Genomic DNA, 17,305 nt, shown 5'->3' with positions numbered 1-17,305 from the left:
TCTCGTTGCTGGGTAACCGTTTTTTTTTTTTTTAAATCTACTACGGCGGCCGAGAAGGGGAGAGGCACTGCCTCCCCCGGCGGCCGCGGGCAGCTTCGCGGACCGAACGGCCTGAGAGGGTGGAGTCAGGCCTCCCCGGCCCTGCCCCTGCCTAGAGTCCGAGTCCCGAGTCCCGACGCCCGACTCCCGTGCAGGAGTGGCGGATCCTCGCCAACATGCTCGCACCGGGATTTGTATTTGGGTTGGTGCTGCTATTAATCCTGCGGGCCGACACAAGTGCAGGTGAGGCGGCCTGGTTCGACCCCTGCCCGTCAGCCTGCGCGGGCTCCGAGCTCCGCGCTCCCCTCTCAAGGTGGGGGAAGGAACCCCGGCTCGGTGCCAGGTTCTCCGCTGCAGGCCTGGGCTGCAGGTGTCAGCTGGGCGGGAGATCCGGGCCATCTGCTTCCTCCACTCCCTTCCACCGTCGTTATGGTGCAGCGGGAGAGTTCGGTTTATCCGAGTGGGGAGGCCCAAATGTGCGCAGACCGAGACCCTCAGGGTCTCTGCAGGGGAACCCGACGGGTAGGGGGCGAAGCTAGCTAGATACTATTTGGAAACAGGTGGCTGAATCATCCGAAACATTTCAGTTCTGCCCCCTCAGGGTACCCTTGGGGAGGTTTGCTTCAGGCTGGGCTCCTTGGGGGAATTAAATTTTACTAGTTTAAGTGGTGATTAGGGCTAAGAAATGCAACTCCCTCACTAGTTCAGAATATTTAAGGCTCAGCTTTGATTTCTGGTGCAGCTTACAGCTTTGGTGTTGGGAAAATATGGGTAGCACTGGGGAGGAGGGTGACTCATTTTCACTGTTGTCCAGGTCAGATCCTGTCATTTGACCCGAGGCTGGACACTGAGAAACAACCATGGAGAAACCAGAAGACAGAATCTGTCTGCTAATGAAAAGTAAAGTGATAAGGCTGGACCCGTTTTTTCCCCTCAAACCACTCGAATAGTGGACCCCAAAGATCCCTGTTAAGAAATGAAAGTTGAGGTGGAGAATGGACAGAGTGCAGAAAAATGGCTGCTGCTCTACCTAAGAACCCAAAAAGTACCCAGATTCAGACAAACTGCAGCCCATAAGTGGTTTTTCAGGGTTTAACAGAAGTGTAAACTAGCAGCACTCTGCATGTCATTTCCTGACTCTCATCCCCACTCAGTGACCTTTGAGTCAAGCCTATGAGGTGGGGAGAAGGTAGAGAGGAGAGTAGGGCCATAATTTTATTAGTTTTTCTGTTAAAGGCTAACTTTAATATCAATATTTTATCTTTGACTTTGGGTCGTACCGTTACATCACCTTCATGAACATTAAGTATATTTTTCATTCATTAGTGCTCTAAATTTTCCTTCCTTCTTATTTGGTTGCATATCCTGACATCTTCCCTTCAAATGATCCGTTCTGTGCTCATGTTTATCACGTAATATTTGAAAAGTGCAAATATATATGTAGCAATGAAACAATCGAATGAACACCCATGGGCGCTCCACCCAACTTAACTAGACCATTACCAGTTTTATTGGATTTTCCTCCCTAATGCACCCACTAGTTCCTCACCAGAGGTAACCACTGTTCTAATTTTGTCAGTCTACTTTTTTTTTTTTTTTTAATTTTTTGTTTATTGCAGTAACATTGGTTTATAACATTGTAAAAATTTCAGGTGTACATCATTGTACTTCTATTTCTGCATAGATTACATCATGTTCACCACCAAAATACTAATTACAACCCATCACCACACATATGTACCGAATTATCCCTTTCACCCTCCTCGCTCCCCCCTTCCCCTCTGGTAACCACCAATCCAATCTCTGTCCCTATGTGCTTGTTTATTGTTGTTATTATCTACTACTTAATGAAGGAAATCATACGGTATTTGACCTTCTCCCTCTGACTTATTTCACTTTGCATTATACCCTCAATGTCCATCCACGTTGTCACAAATGGCTGGATTTCATCGTTTCTTATGGCTGAGTAGTATTCCATTGTGTATATATACCACATCTTCTTTATCCATTCATCCCTTGATGGGCACTTAGGTTGCTTCCAAGTCTTGGCTATTGTGAATAACGCTGCAATGAACACATGGGTGCATGTACCTTTGCAAATTGGTGTTTTCAAGTTCTTTGGATAAATACCCAACAGTGGAATAGCTGGATCATATGGTAGTTCTATCCTTGCTTTTTTGAGGACTCTCCATACTGTTTTCCATAGTGGCTGCACCAGTTTGCACTCCCACCAGCAGTGTATGAGAGTTCCCTTCTCTCCACATCCTCTCCAACACATGTTGTTTCCTGTCTTGTTAATTATAGCCATTCTGACGGGCGTCAGGTGATATCTCATTGTAGTTTTGATTTGCATTTCCCTGATAGTTAGTGATTTTGAACATCTTTTCATGTGTCTGTTGGCCATCTGTATATCTTCTTTGGAGAAATGTCTGTTCAGGTCTTTTGCCCATTTTTTAATTGGGTTGGTAGTTTTGTTGTTGTTGATTGTCAGTCTACTTTTAATGACGACTTTGAACGTCCCCAGAACACTAATTCCTGTTTGTCTACCCCAACACCCAAATGAAGGAAAAATTGAAGACCTAAAAAAAAATTTAAATGTTGAGTCTTGTGTTTGACAAAAACAATGACCGGTCCCGCCTCCTTTCTTGTTCTCCTGTTTTGTGCATTGCTCAATTCCTTGGTAGTGTTCCACTGTCTACTCTTATCAGCTTGGAACGTGAGCTTTTTAAGGACAGGGAATATGATTTTTCTTTGATTTACCACCAGTATCTAACTGCCACAGAGTGGAAATTGCAGTAAGTTTGGAATCAGGTGACATGGTTTCTAGTCCTGTCATAAACTACCTATGTAATTTGAGACCAGTCAAAGAAATTTAATGTCTGCAGTGTGTTTAACACTGTGCCCCACAAGTAAGTTCCCCAGTAGAATGTAAGCTCCCTGCTGGCAAGGATTTTTGTCTTTTTTTTCTTTCACTGTTATATCCTCAGTGCTTAAAATGGTGCCTGGCACATGGTAGGCAACAAATAAATATTTATCAACAAATAATACATATATCTACTAATAAATATTTGTTGAATTGATTAATTGATATGTAAGCTATTTTAAAAAATTACCTAATCTCCTTGGATCTCAGTCTGTTGATCAGTAAATAACATGATTATACCCCAGGGTGTGAAAGATCCTTTCCACCTCTAAAATTCTTTAACTCAGAATAGAGCCATGCAGAGGAGTTTCAGTAGATGTGTGTTGGTGAAAACAAACTGACTTGGAAAGGTATTTCCCCAAGCCTATGAAACAGTGGCTGCACACATCTCTTGGAGCCCCTTGCATGCACCAGCTCATATGCAAGCGGCAGCCAGTTTTTTTCACTCCATTCTGCCACCCTGACCTCCCTCTGCTTAGCTCTTAGGCCTTTGGTTTTCAGTTTTTATTCCATATGAAGCACCTACCCAAGACTAGGCCCTCCCACACATGTGCCTCTCCCCTTCCCTCCAGCAGGCTGCCAATGTGCTTATGCAATCCTGGGGTGTTGTAGTCTCTTCTTAGAGCGTTTTGCTCGTGGTAGCTGTGCATCTCCAGCCCTGTGGGCCTTCTGGATGATCCTTGATTGTCATGTAGGTTTTATGATGGAACTAACTCATAAGAGAGAGCTGAGGATGTTTAGGGACTGGGCTGTTATTTGAAGCGTAGTACAGATAGGCCACTGACTCTGTGTAGGAGATCCCATTAGCTATGCTGCCATGTTAACTATAGCCTAAGGGGCTGTCATCATTCGTAGCTTCCAGAGAGGAAAATGTCAACCTTGTTAGTTCTAATTCTCTTTCCTGCCTGTCATTTTTGTTTAAAACCCTTAAAAAATCTTAATTTTGTTAATTATTTTCTTCTAGGGATTTTTGTCTGTTTTGTTCAGACAAATTGGGACGTAACTTAAGAAGCTTTTTTTTTTCTTTGTTAAGTTTTGATGAGGAACTTACTGAGATAATTTGGATAGATGCTTGTTATTAATAAAATACTTCGATATAGGCTGGATGTTAAAAATAGGAATGATCTTGTTAAAGTAAGTTCTTATTCAGTCTTGTTAGTGACTCTTTAGAATAGAATCCATAGTTTCAAGTGGTCTTCCTCTTGTTCTTTTTGTATAATTTAGCTTGTGAAATGGGTAAAATTGCAATGAAAGACCTTTGTTCAGACATTTTGACCTTCTCTCTCTCACCGACCTCACTTTTTGCATCTTAGTTTATCTGAATTTACCTTAGAAGGAAGCAGATGTTGCAGATATTCATAAATGCTCATTTAGAATTTTTGGTGGGTTGTCAAAAACCCACAATAAAGGGGATTATTTGAGGGACATGGACACTGGTAGGAAGGAAAGGGGGAGATAGAGAGTGGGGAAAAGATTAGAGAAGGCTGTGTTGGAGAGAGGCAGGCTTCTTTATTCCCAGCTATGAGGAGTGGGTGTGGTAATGGAAAGTAGGGGAAGGAAGTGGTTTATTTTTCTCATAAATCACTTAATGGCTGTCACTTAATGGCTATATAACTATCTGTGGGGTGCAAAATAGGAATAGTTTGGTGACTTGGGGGAAAGAGTTAAACGTTAGGGCCAAGCCTGAAAGCAAAGGAAGGTTAAGAGCTCTGAAGGGGAGGAGGCTTGTGACACATTGGTTGTCCCAGGCTCTTTGAGTTTTCCTTATTTGTCATCTTGTACTATGATGCATATTGTTGGAAACTGTTCTTGTTATGCTGCTTACTTAATTAGGAGTAACAAGATCTAGTTTTGGAAGATTAAAAGGACTGGTTATTCAAATTCTCTTGTATAAAGACTCTCTGTTCCTTGCTATTTAGCCAGATTCAATCCGTGATGAATCTTTCCAATGATGCTCTTCTAAGTGTTTGCTAAATTTTTTAGGTGCTGATTTTCGCTTTGCGTCGTACGTCCATAATCACATGGTGCTGCAGAAGGAGCCTGCAGGGGCAGTGATTTGGGGCTATGGCATATCTGGAGCCACAGTGACAGTGACTCTGTGCCAAGATCAGGAAACCATCATGAAGAAAGAGACCAGTGTGAAAGGTAAGGCAGCCCATCCTCTGTTCGCTTGGTCTTCTTCTGCCACCTGCTGGATTATCTGAATATGAATGCTTATGCTCCAGCTCAGGTCATCCATCCATCCATCCATCAATCCATCCATCCATCCATCCTTCCATAAAAGTTATTTGAGTATTTACCAGGTGCTAGGCACTGACAACACCAAGAAAAATAAGACTAGGTCAAAGTCCCTGTCCTCAAGGAACTCACGGAATAATGGAAATAGACACCAAGTCGTATAGTGCAGTGTGATAAATGCTATGATGAAGCTGTATATGGAGTGTCATGGGATACAGAAGAGAAACGTCTAACTCCAATTGGATGGTAAGGGAAGGCTTCCACAGAAGGTGACATTTGAACTGAATCATATAAAAGGGAGGGGCAGTATGGCGGAGAGGTTAAGAACGTAAGCTCTGGAATTCACTGTCTGAATTCAGGTCCTGACTTTGTCACTTAATGGCTGTATAACCTTGGACATGTTATTTAACATCTTTGTGTCACAATTTCTTTATTTGTAAAGTGGAGATAATAATAGTTAGGATTATCATGAGAATTAAATGAATTAACACGTGTATAATACTTAGAACAGTACCTGGCACACAGTAAGTACTGAATAAGTATTAGCTGTCATTACTATTATTATTATTACTAATAGTCATTCAAATATTTATTGAATTCCTACTGTGTGCCAGATAATGTACCAGTACTAGTGATACAGTGATGAGCAAAACAAATATGGTCTCTCCCCTAATGAAGCTTATAGGTTAGGAGAGGAGACAGAATAATGATAAGCAATTACACTTAACTGTGATAAGTGTCACAATGAGGAAGTACAGGGTGCTATGGGAGGGATCATTAACTTAGTCTAAGGTTTATCTTGAAAGATGAGTAGGGCAAATCAGGTAGAGGGAAGAGCCTGGCAAAGGCATGGGGCCTGAGTGAGCACGGTCATTGGAGAAATGGCAAGCAGGTTGGTTTTTCTGGAACACTGGGGTATGTGACTGGTGGTGGATGACTGGAGATAAGGCTGGAAATGTTGAAGGCCTTTTTGTCATTTCTAAGGAGTGTATACTCTATTTTGGATCAATGGATTTTAAGCAGCAAAATAACACAATCAGATTTTTATTTTGGAAAGATTACTCTGGCAAAGATTACTGTGGAAGATGGATTGGAGATCAATAAGACTAGAGCTGGCGGGAGCTATTAGCAGGCTATTATGATATTCAGGCAATAGACAATGAAGGCTTGACCCAAGATAGTGGCTGTGAGGATGTTCAAGAAGGTGAGAATTAGCAGTCTTTATGAGCAGAGAGGTCCTACCAAGAAGTCTGTCTAGAAGAGATAAAGATGTATGAGAGTGTGCGGAGGAGCAAAGCTAGAACTTACTGGATGCAGGAGGGCATGCCCAGGGCTGGGTCAAGTGGAGACCTGATTATGTCTTGGTTAGAGTTAGCTACATAGCTGTGGATCTTGAGATGAGAGTCAGACAGGTGAGGAGGCTACTCTGGGGGGTGCTGGAGTATTGTGGAGTTGGTGGTTTGAGCAGTGACTTGAATATATATGTGACAGGGAAGCTCGTGGAAATTTTACTGGCCCCTGAAAACAAGGACTGCCTAATTAGTTTTGTCAATATACAGTGCTGATATCCAGAGTGATCCAGACCCTGCTGCAGGCTCTTCATAATTCATTTCCATTCAAAAACACTTTTAAATACTATGTACTAGGCATAGAAGCAAGGTAAGTACTTCTAGCTCTTGGATTTTAAGACTTTTTTAGGTAAGAATGTTACTGGGTGAAACTAAGAGACCCGAAAGGGAAGCTTAAGCTGATTGAAAAGTTGTTCTCTGTTGAATTTAAATGCTGTTGGTGACTTGTAGGATGTACTGACAATGAAGAAGTCAGGAGACTAGCAGTGCTTTCCTTTTGTGTCGTGTCCATCTTAGAAATGAGCAGCACAGAGTACAAGTAGTGGTGGTCTCAGTAATGACGATGATTTAGAAATCCAAAGAACTGTGTAGTTTAAGAATAAGAAATAGGATTTCCTTGGTGCTAATAATTAACGTTACCAATAAATATTTAGGGGACAGAGAATACATCGAACTATAGAGATAGGTACAGAAAGCACATACTAACTATATGGCATTTCAGTTTAAAAACATATTTTTATGCATTATTTTTAGTTTCTCCCCGCTTCATGGCTGTTTCAGGACCAGTATTGGGAGTAGCCAGAGATGAGGCAGGAGGGTAGATGGTGACAGGAAGGAATAAAAAGTGTTAATTAGGGGATGAGCCTCTCTTTTCCTTTACGGTGATGGTGAACTTGCTCACTTATCTTGAGTTCAATTCTATGAACATCAATTGAGGGCTATTTATGTATACAACACTGAGCTAGAAACTCTAGAAAATACAAAGCAGACTGCAAACAGTGCCCATTCTCCAGGACCTCACTGTCTCCTGCTGTCCTTTCTCATTTAGTGCTTTAGGTTCAAGTCATGCTTCAGTTGCTTCACTGCAAAGTGATGCGTCATTTGGAGTTAAAATATCCAGCAGCAACTCAAGGGAACCAAGTGATTCATGGACTGTTGATGGCAATTTCATGGGAAAAGGGGTTGTTTTTATCGGTGGTGGTGGGAGTAGATCTATTAAGTAGGCTTTCGACATTTGCTTGGTAGACAAGACAGGTATTTTAGTTTATATAGATCCACAAGCCTACTTCAATGGGCATCTTGCTCTGTCCTGTCCGTGAAGCAAAAGGGATAAAGTGTTATTTGGAATGAAGGAGGTAGACATGTAGGAAATTTTATAGGGCAGAAAAGAAAATGTTCCTCAAAAAAGACACCACAGGGTATATTGAAGGTTTGACTTCTGTTTAAATTTTGATGAGGACTCTGGGATTTTCAGCAAGACTACCTCAATTTGCCACTCCGTCTATCTCTGTTAGTATTTAACTTATTACCTAGAATCCCCTAGGTGCCCACAACAAAGTGGAATTTAACAACATGAAGGTTTTTGTCCAGCAGACTGACACTTAAGCATTGGGAAAATTAAAACCTGAGGGATGATTGGGAATATGGTCAGGTACTAAGCCTGTTCAAACTATGTTGTCAATGATTCATTATGATTTTTTCAGATGCAAGGAATAAAATTGGGGAGAATAGGGTATATCTTCTCATATGGGGGAAGCATAGGTAGGTGATAAAATGAGGATGTGTCTGCCTGAATTTATTATCATGATTGAGGTAAATAGATATATTTTTCTCTAATTTAGAAAAATATGAAAAGCCTCAACCACTTAGAAAAATAAAAAGCTCCTGGTTGCAGTGTTAGCATGCTTCACTTAATGCCCATTATTGTGTCAGAGTTTATTTTTCTTTTATCAAGTGGGAGAGGAAAAAAGCTAGAAACTGAAAGAATTTGAGGACTAGCGCAGAAGGAAGTTCTCGAAGGTCTTTGAGGAAGTTGAGAGGTTTCATTACGAGAGCAGTTCTTGGGAATAAGGCTTAGGTCTTGATGCTTAGTTCTCTTCAGATGCTTTAGGCCCTAGAGAGAGCTTGGCGTCTGGCTGTAGTAGGATGGTTTTGCCATGGTTTGCCCAAATGTCTCCCCCTTCCCTTATTGTCTTTCTATTGCTGGGCAGCAAAACCTTTTGAAGCTCTGGCGAAAGTAGTTCTCTTCACCAGCCTTATTGCCTGGATTGAGACTAAGTGTAAATATCTAATTAACAGCAGTGACTACGAATAGATTGTACAGTAGTAGAAGGCTAGAAAATAGTCCTGTCCTAGGTTTTCTGGGGGTTGACCTCGTCACCATAAATGGGTAATGTTGTTGGCAGGAGGACAGAGTTCCAGTAAGATGTGTCAGTGCAAGAAGCCTGGAAAGACCTTGGCAAGACTGTAGTGAGGACAGATTGGAGCGTCTGCCTGCTCAGAAGTGAGCCATATGGAGCACATCACACCTGTGCGACACAATCTGTACTAGCTGCCCACTGTTTCCAAAACAGTGGTTTTTCTGCTTTAGTTGAATTATGCATTTAATATGTTGATGTCTGGCTATTAGTGGTATAAAAACAGCGGTGAGCGTTTGGTCCTAGGCTTAATTGACCTCTTATGGATGGGAGTAGCAAGCTTAGTCAGTTGTGCTTTTGAGAGGAGCAAACATGCATCCTTTCACTGGTGCCTTGAGAGTTTTGGACATTTCCCCCAAGACTCTGGGCAATCCTTTATGGTTTGAGCTTTTACTAATCTCCCATCATACATCCAGACGTCTCATGCTTCTCCTTAGCTCTTGCTGAGTAGAAAGAACTTAGCACAGTATCTACTACATATTAGGCACTTGGACAGTATTTTTGTAATTATTCTTTACAGGTTGGTATAATAACTTTAGGGTGATCCATTTCCAGTTTTAACTGCTCTTATCCTTTGAATTTACATTGATCTGATGGGCACAAATTATAAATCAGTTCGTATTCTTCAGCATTATACCAAGAATATTTATTTTAAAGTGATTGTTTGTATAGTCTCTTTTCTCTTGTTTCTTCAACTTTGTTCATGTTGTTTGGTTCTCCTAGGCTTAATTTTGCCATTTTGAAGATATCTTCCTTAAGTTTCCAAGTATGATGTTGGCAGTGGTGGTGGGGTGAGTGGGTGAGAGGTAGGAAGGTGGTAGGGGGGTGGTTCCTAAGGAATATGCTATGAATTTCTGAAATAGGGTCTTGGATAGCTTTTCATCTCCCTAGTTGAGTTCGAAAACCTTAAGTCTGGTAAATAACTCTGTGAAAATAATTAAATGGGCAAGCCTAAATATCTTCTTCACTGAGATTAATTTATATACCTCTCATTACTTTATGTGTTGGTTTCTCCCTTTGCCTATTTAACTGTTGATAGGAGAATGCGGAACCACTAGTAGTATTAATCTCGGTAGCACTATGGGGAGGAGGTAGGGCGGTTGAGGACAAGGATGATACCATCAGCGAGGCGAAGTTTCAGATCATGAATGATTTTCTCTAACCTGTGCTCACATTTGATCAGATAATTACAAGTTAGTTTGGGGCACTGTGTAAATCTGTTAGATTATGATTATGTTAATATTGACAGTTCGATAGTATAATAAGAATTTCTATTTTATGTTTTTTATTAAACTCCCTTGAATTTTAATCTCTGTATATTTTTGTCTGTCCTCATTTAGGGTTATAACTGGGTAACTTATTTTTCCTGTAAATGCTTCAGTTAAAAGTAAGGAGGGATTGGTACAGATTAAGGATAGAAATGCTGCTGCCTTTGTTATTTCTATTCACTTGTCTGAAATTTGGCCAATCTTCATAGCTTTGAATTCAGTTCATCACAGAGGCTGGGAATAGCCACAGATGAGTATGATGCATGACAGGATTGGGCTTTAATTTCATTTCAATTAATTGATTGATTAATTCCATGGAGCCTTATTATTTCAGCACACTCTAATAGCTGGATGGTGATACTGGATCCTATGAAGCCTGGTGGATCTTATGAAGTGATGGCACAACAGACTCTTGGGAGAATGAACTTCACCCTGAGAGTTCATGATGTCTTATTTGGAGATGTCTGGCTTTGCAGTGGGCAAAGTAACATGCAGATGACGGTTTCACAGGTAATTTGCAGAGTCTTAGCCAAAATAAATAATGTTGCTGATGATAAAGAGGAAAAAGAAGAAGGAGGAGGAAGGGAGTAAGGAGGAGAAGGTGGTAGAAATCTTCTTTTTTACCATGAGCCAAGATCTGTTCTAAGTACTTTGCATGTATTAATTTGATTTAACAACTTTATGAGGTAAGTACTGTTATTCACATCTCACAGTTGAGGAAACTGACCCATGAGGTTAGATTACCCGGCTGAGGTCACACAGTTAGTAGTGGAGCCAGGATATGAACTGGTGACGTGACTCCGGAGCCTGCTTTCCTGATCATGGCTAGTGTACGCTAAGTGTGCTGGGCACTGTTTTCTCACCTGCCTGGGCTAAGGGCAGAAGTGAGAGAGTATCTGAGGGTAGTGGTGATTTCATATCAAATTGGGGCTAAAGTACATTACTCTTCTTTTGGATTGGTCTTAGAAGATGAGCTTCTGGAGAGAGCCTAGGAAATCAAAACAATTAGATTTTGTTTTAATGCTGAGCAGCTAATATACTATATGTCTTTTGTTGTCATGGAGATTAAAAAATTGAGACTGAGTGTTGGTCATACAACTAGCATGACGTGGAGCAAATCACTTGGTATTTCTGAGACTTTGTTTTTAAAACATGCTTTAACAATTGTGATTAAAATGAATATAACAAAATACTTATCATTTTAACCATTGGTAAGTGTGCAATTCAGTGGCATTAAATATATTTACAATGCTCTGTGTACCCATCACCACTAACTGAACTCAAAAGTTTTTCATCATTCCCAACGTAAACTCTGTACCCATTAAAAAATAACTCCCCCTTTTCCCCTTCTTCCAGCCTCTGGTAACCTCTGTTCTGCTTTCTCTTTATGAATTTTCCTGTTCTAGATTCCTCATATAAGTGGAATCATGTAATATTGTCCTTCTGTGTATGGCTTATCTCACTAAGCATAATGTTTTCAAGGTCCGTCCATGTTGTAGCATATGTCAAAATTTTATTCCTTTTTATGGCTGAATTGTGTTCCATTGCATGTACCACATTTTGTTTATTCATTCATCTGTTGATGGACACCTGGGTTGTTCCTAACTTTTGGCTATTGTGAATAATGCTGCTATGAACATTGGTGTACAGATATCTGTTCCAGTCCCTGCTTTCAATTCTTTTGGATATTTCCCTATGAGTGGACTTTCTGGGTCATCTGTTAGTTCTATGTTTAACTTTTGAGGAATCACCAAACCATTTTCCACAGTGGCTGTACCAATTTACATTTCTACCAGCAATGTACAAAGGTTCCAATTTCTCTACATTCTCACTAACATGTTAATTTTTTTTTCTTTTATTAAAGCCATCCTAATAGGTGTGAAGTGGTATCTCATCATGGTCTTGATTTGCATTTCCCTAATGACTAATGATGTTGAGTATTATTTCATATGCTTATTGGCCATTTGTATATCTTCTTTGGAGAAATGTCTATTCAAGTCCTTTACCCATTTTTGAATTGAGTTGTTTGTTGTTGAATTGTAGGAATTCTTTATCTATTCTAGATATTAATTGCTTGTCAGATATATGATTTGCAAAGATTTTCTCCTATTCTGTAGGTTGTTTTTTTCACTTTCATTACAGTATTCTTTGGTACACAAGAGTTCTTAAGTTTGATGAAGTATAGTTTATCTGTTTTTTCTTTTGTTATCTATGCTTTTGGTGTCATACTCATGAAATCATTGCCAAAATCAGTGTCATGAAGATTTTCCCCAAGGTTGTCTTCTAAGAATTTTATAGTTTTAACTCTTAAGTTTAGCCTTTGATGCTTTTTGAGTCAATTTTTATATGCAGTGTGAGGTGTGGGTCTAAGCTTCATTCTATTCCAAGGGGATATCCAGTTTATCCAGCACCATTTGTTGAAAAGACTGTCTTTTCCCCATTGAATGATCTTGGTATTCTTGTCAAAAATCAATCGACCATATATATGAGGACTTATTTCTGGGCTTTCTATTCTATTCCATTGGTCTATATGTCTCTCCTTATGCCAGTACCATACTGTTTTAATTACTGTAGCTTTGTGGTAAATTTCAAAGTTGGGAGGTGTGAGTCCTCCAGCTTTATTCTTCTTTTTCAAGATTGTGTTGACTATTCAGGATCCCTTGCACTTCCATATGAATGTGAGGAAATGCTTTTCCATTTCTGCAAAAAAAAGCTGTTGGAGTTTTGATAGGTATTGCATTGGATCTGTAGATTGCTTTGGGTAGTATTGACATTTTCACAATGTTAAGTCTTCCTATTCGTGAACATGGAGTGTCTTTCCATTAATTTAGATCTTTAATTTTTTCCAGCAATGTTTTATAGTTTTCAATGTACAAGTCTTTTATCTCCTTGGCTAGATTTATTCCTAAGTATTTAATTCTTTTAGGTGCTATTGTAAATGGAATTTCTTTCTTAATTTCATCTTGGGATTGTTCATTGCTGATGTATAGAAACATGATTTTTCATATTGATCTTGTACCCTAACTTTCCTGAATGTGTTTATTAGCTCTAGTAGCATTCTTGTGGATTCTTTGGGATTTTCTATGTATAGGAGCATATCATCTGCAGTCAGAGATAGTTTTACCTCTTTCTTTCCGATTTGGATGCCTTTTCTTATTTTTTCTTGTCTAATAGTTCTGGCTAGAACTTTCAGTACAGTGTTGAATAGCAGTAGTGAAAGTAGACATCCTTGTCTTGTTCCTGGTTTAGGGGGAAAGCTTTCAGTCTTTCACCACTGAGTATGATGTTACCTGTGCCTTTTTCATAAATGCCTTTTATCATGAATTTTCCCTCTATTCCTAGTTGTTTGAGAGTTTTTATCATGGAAACATGTTGAATTTTGTTAAATGTCTGAGGCTTAGTTTTTAAGACTATACTATACCAATGATTATATTTGACCTAACAAATTTATAGGGCCATTATGAAGATTAAATTATTTTTTTTGTCTCTGAAGGCTCTTATAAATTGAAAACTGCTGTCTAAATATAAGATGTCATAATTTTTTCAACTTTTTATCATAAAAAGTTTCAAACACACACAAAAGGTAAGAGACTTATAAACACCTATATACTCATCACCTAGATTGACAGTTGTTAACATTTTGCCATATTTGGCTTATCTTTTTTTGTGTGTGTGAACCATTTCAAGGTAAGCTGCAGACATCTTGATACTTCAATTAGGTGTCTTATATCAAATTGATATATATATTAATATATATCAATTTGATATGTGTATTATATATATTTCTTTTTTCTTTTCACGGAAAGAAGAAATAATAATAGGCCAGTGATGACTTTTTTTTGTGCAACTTTTTCATAGCCTGGGATTTCTTTTGTTAGTGTCAATTTTTTTTCTATTTCAGTCATGACTTTTGAAGGTTAATTATTCTTAAATTTTGAGACCTAGCATTTTTTCTCCTTTATCGTAACTATTTAGAGGCTTCACTGGGCTCTATTTACCCTGCTAAAGTGTCAGGAGGAAGACCACTTTGTAGGCTCCCAAGTAGGGATGGAGCGCATATAGTACATGGAGAATCAAGACAGAACAAGGGAATGCTGACTTGCTGGCATGTTGGTCTGTGATGAAACTCCCCTTGCAGTGTTGCTGTCTCCATTGCTGTTAGAGAATGGGGCCCCTCTGACAGACTATGAGTGAGGTCTCTTCAGTAACGCTGGATGAAAAGGACATTGAAACGGTTATGCAGGGAGGCCATCCTCTTGGTGGTTTGATTGGTATTCTAGCAAGGCAGCAGTGGTAGAACAAAAGCCTTGGTGCTATGTGTCTTTAGCATTCATTTCTTGTTGGGATCAACTCTACTTTCTAATTAAACACAAAAACAGTCTAGAATGAAGAGAGTGGATTTCTGGATAGAGCATGATAGGAGTTAGTGCTCTGGGCCTCAGAATTGTTGTCACTTCATTTGTCTAGTGGAAGCTATCTGACTTAAAAGTAAAGATAAGAGTGACCATTATTGTTTCATTTAAATTAAGATCAAGGCAAGACAGTGTAATAGCAAGTTTATAGGCATATTTGAACTATATAGGCTTAACATACTGCTGAAATATTATTAAATATTTTTTACTCAGTATCAGAGCTCCAGAGAAACTAATATGAGTTAAGTTCTTTGGCACATTTGAAATTGGGATTGATTTTCTTTGCTTATCTGTATTTTCTGATTTTTCCATAATGAGCATGAAATAACTATAATTTTTAAAAGAAAATTATAAAAACAAGAAATTGATATTGACTTAACCTCTTAAATATCTATCAAAGGCTCAGTTTACAATAAAGAGGCACATTATATAAATAAGAATGTTAGGAATAAATTCTTGAATTTGAGTTATTGATTGGCACTAATATGTTCTGTATACTTTGATTTGCTTCCTTTAATAGGTTGAGAACTTGGAAAGATTATTGTCTTCCCCAGCTCTTTCTCTAAAACTCGGTTTCTTCTCAAGTTATTTTTATTTTCCTGCCTTTGTGCTATCTACCTCTTCATCTTTGAGAAATATTTAAATTTGAGATTTAAAAGTTCTCTACAATTAGACCATGGTCTCAATTTCTTTCTTTTTTTTTTTAAATTTATAAAAGTGAGCCCTTTCACATACTTTATGATTTCTTATTTTACTTCTATAGCTTCTGCCACTTATAGTTTCTTCTTTTTTTTGTCTTTTTCTTTTTTTAACCAATTAGTAAATAATGCTACTAAAAAGATCCTCTGGACATATCCACTTCATTTCATCATTAGTTTTCTAATTCAAAGTCTGAATTCTTGTGTTTATGTCTTCCTAACCATTATTTTATTTCCTCTTGCTTCCTGCCCTACTTAAATATACAGAAGTCTTTTTTTTTTTTGAGGAAGATTAGCCCTGAGCTAACATCTGTTGCCAATCCTCCTCTTTTTTTTTTTGCTGAGGAAGATTGGCCCTGGGCTAACATCCGTGCCTGTCTTCCTCTACTTTATATGGGACGCTGCCACAGCATGGCTTGATAAGCAATGTGTAGTTCTGTGCCCAGGATCCAAACCTGCAAACCCTGGGCTGCCGATGGGGAGCATGCACACTTAACTGCTATGCCACTGTGCCAGCCCTTTTTTTTTTTTTTTTTGCTTGAGGAAGATTCACCCTGAGCTAACACCTGTGCCAGTCTTCCTCTGTTTTGCATGTGGGTCACCGCCAGAGCATGGTTGACAAGTGGTGTAGGTCTGCACCCAGAACTGAACCTGGGCCAACGAAGCGGAGAGTGCCAAACTTAACCACTAGGCCATGGGGCTGGCCCCTACAGAAGCCTTTTGAATTTAAATGTTTATTAAACTGAAGTTTTCTGGGCTTTTTTTTTTTAGCATAAGCGAATGAAAGCAAAATTGAAGTTTTATTTCTTGATAGAAGCATGGTTTTGTATAGAAGTGGAATTGCTGTTAAGTCATTAAGGAAAACAGTACTTTCCTTAATGCTTTAATTGCAGTTCCATGTTTGCACAGAAAGGCATGGACCAGATCTATTTGTATCCATACAGTCAGGTTCTCAATAGCAGTCTATGCCAGGGGATTCCATCCCATTTTCTGTCAAGCTAAATCAGATTTTGATTGTTAAGAGTAAACACATTCTTTCTGCCTAGAATTTGCTCTTAAGTGTCTTCTACTCTTAAGCATTTTACTTCTTAAGCTAAGGCGACAAACTCTGAGATATAGGGAAACAGAAAAAAGAGTCCATCTGAAACATCCAAGTGTTAATTTTTTATTTTTTTGTTTTAAATCATGCACTTGGTTTGCAAGACAGCATTTTAGATGCTGACAGTACCAAAAGCCAAGGTTTCTAGTCTGTTAACACGCTGTTGAACTTTATATTTTGTGATCAAAAGGATGCTCTACATGACTCCCAATACACACACGCGCACGCGCACACACACGGTGTTGTCTCTTTTTTTCTCCCTACCCCCATGTGACTTTTCTGAGGAGGTAAGATTTCCACTATAACCTAACACTCTTCACATTTAAATGAAGGAAATGGCAGATTGTGTGCCCATCTTGTTGTCAGGGTAAAGTGGAATTTTAAAATCGAGTGTTATTTATAACACAGAGTGAGATGTTTATAAATGGAGAAAAGTCTAAATGTTCATCTGTCGCTTCCTAAGTCAAGGTAGGTCTTTTTTTTTTTTTCCTGAGGAAGACTCCCCGAGCTAAAATCCGCTGCCAATCTTCCTCTTTTTGTTTGTGAGCCGCCACCACAGCTTGGCCACTGAGAGATGAGTGGTGTAGATCCATGCCTGGGAACCGGACCCAGGCCGCTGAAGCGGAGTGTCCCAAACTTAACCAGTAGGCCCCCTGGGCTGGCCCCTCGGATGGGTCTTAAGACTTGGATATTTCTAGTTAGGCTCAGAAGAAGATGGCCAACGTTAGACAGCACACCCATTTTTCACTATTTCAGCAATCCCCGCATTCCTACTTTACATGTAGAGAAATTAAAATCCAGAAGAGAAGGGCTGGTATCACATTACAATAAAAGAATTACAGGAGTTATGATGGCTGGCTTG

The 17,305-nt window shown here is 39.3% G+C and overlaps 1 protein-coding gene across 2 annotated transcripts in view; it reads left to right on the top strand.

Annotated features, from left to right (window-relative positions):
* The first annotated feature begins 117 nt into the window (after positions 1–117).
* SIAE (sialic acid acetylesterase) overlaps positions 118–17,305 on the top strand; it is a 36,007-nt gene continuing 18,819 nt past the window's right edge. The window contains exons 1-4 of one of the 2 annotated variants that reach the window (XM_087433860.1): positions 132–282; positions 854–939; positions 4,946–5,107; positions 10,569–10,744. In XM_087433860.1, coding sequence (XP_087289986.1) covers positions 900–939; positions 4,946–5,107; positions 10,569–10,744 — 378 coding nt within the window. In that variant the 5' untranslated portion in view covers positions 132–282; positions 854–899. Of the gene's footprint in view, positions 283–853; positions 940–4,945; positions 5,108–10,568; positions 10,745–17,305 lie in introns of both variants that reach the window. The other variant, XM_014793720.2, reaches the window with a different exon arrangement.

The sequence above is a fragment of the Ceratotherium simum genome, chromosome 7, assembly GCF_057802395.1.
Source record: "Ceratotherium simum simum isolate JZ-2026a chromosome 7, ASM5780239v1, whole genome shotgun sequence".
NCBI lineage: Eukaryota > Metazoa > Chordata > Mammalia > Perissodactyla > Rhinocerotidae > Ceratotherium > Ceratotherium simum.
This window is presented reverse-complemented; position numbering and strand designations above follow the sequence as displayed.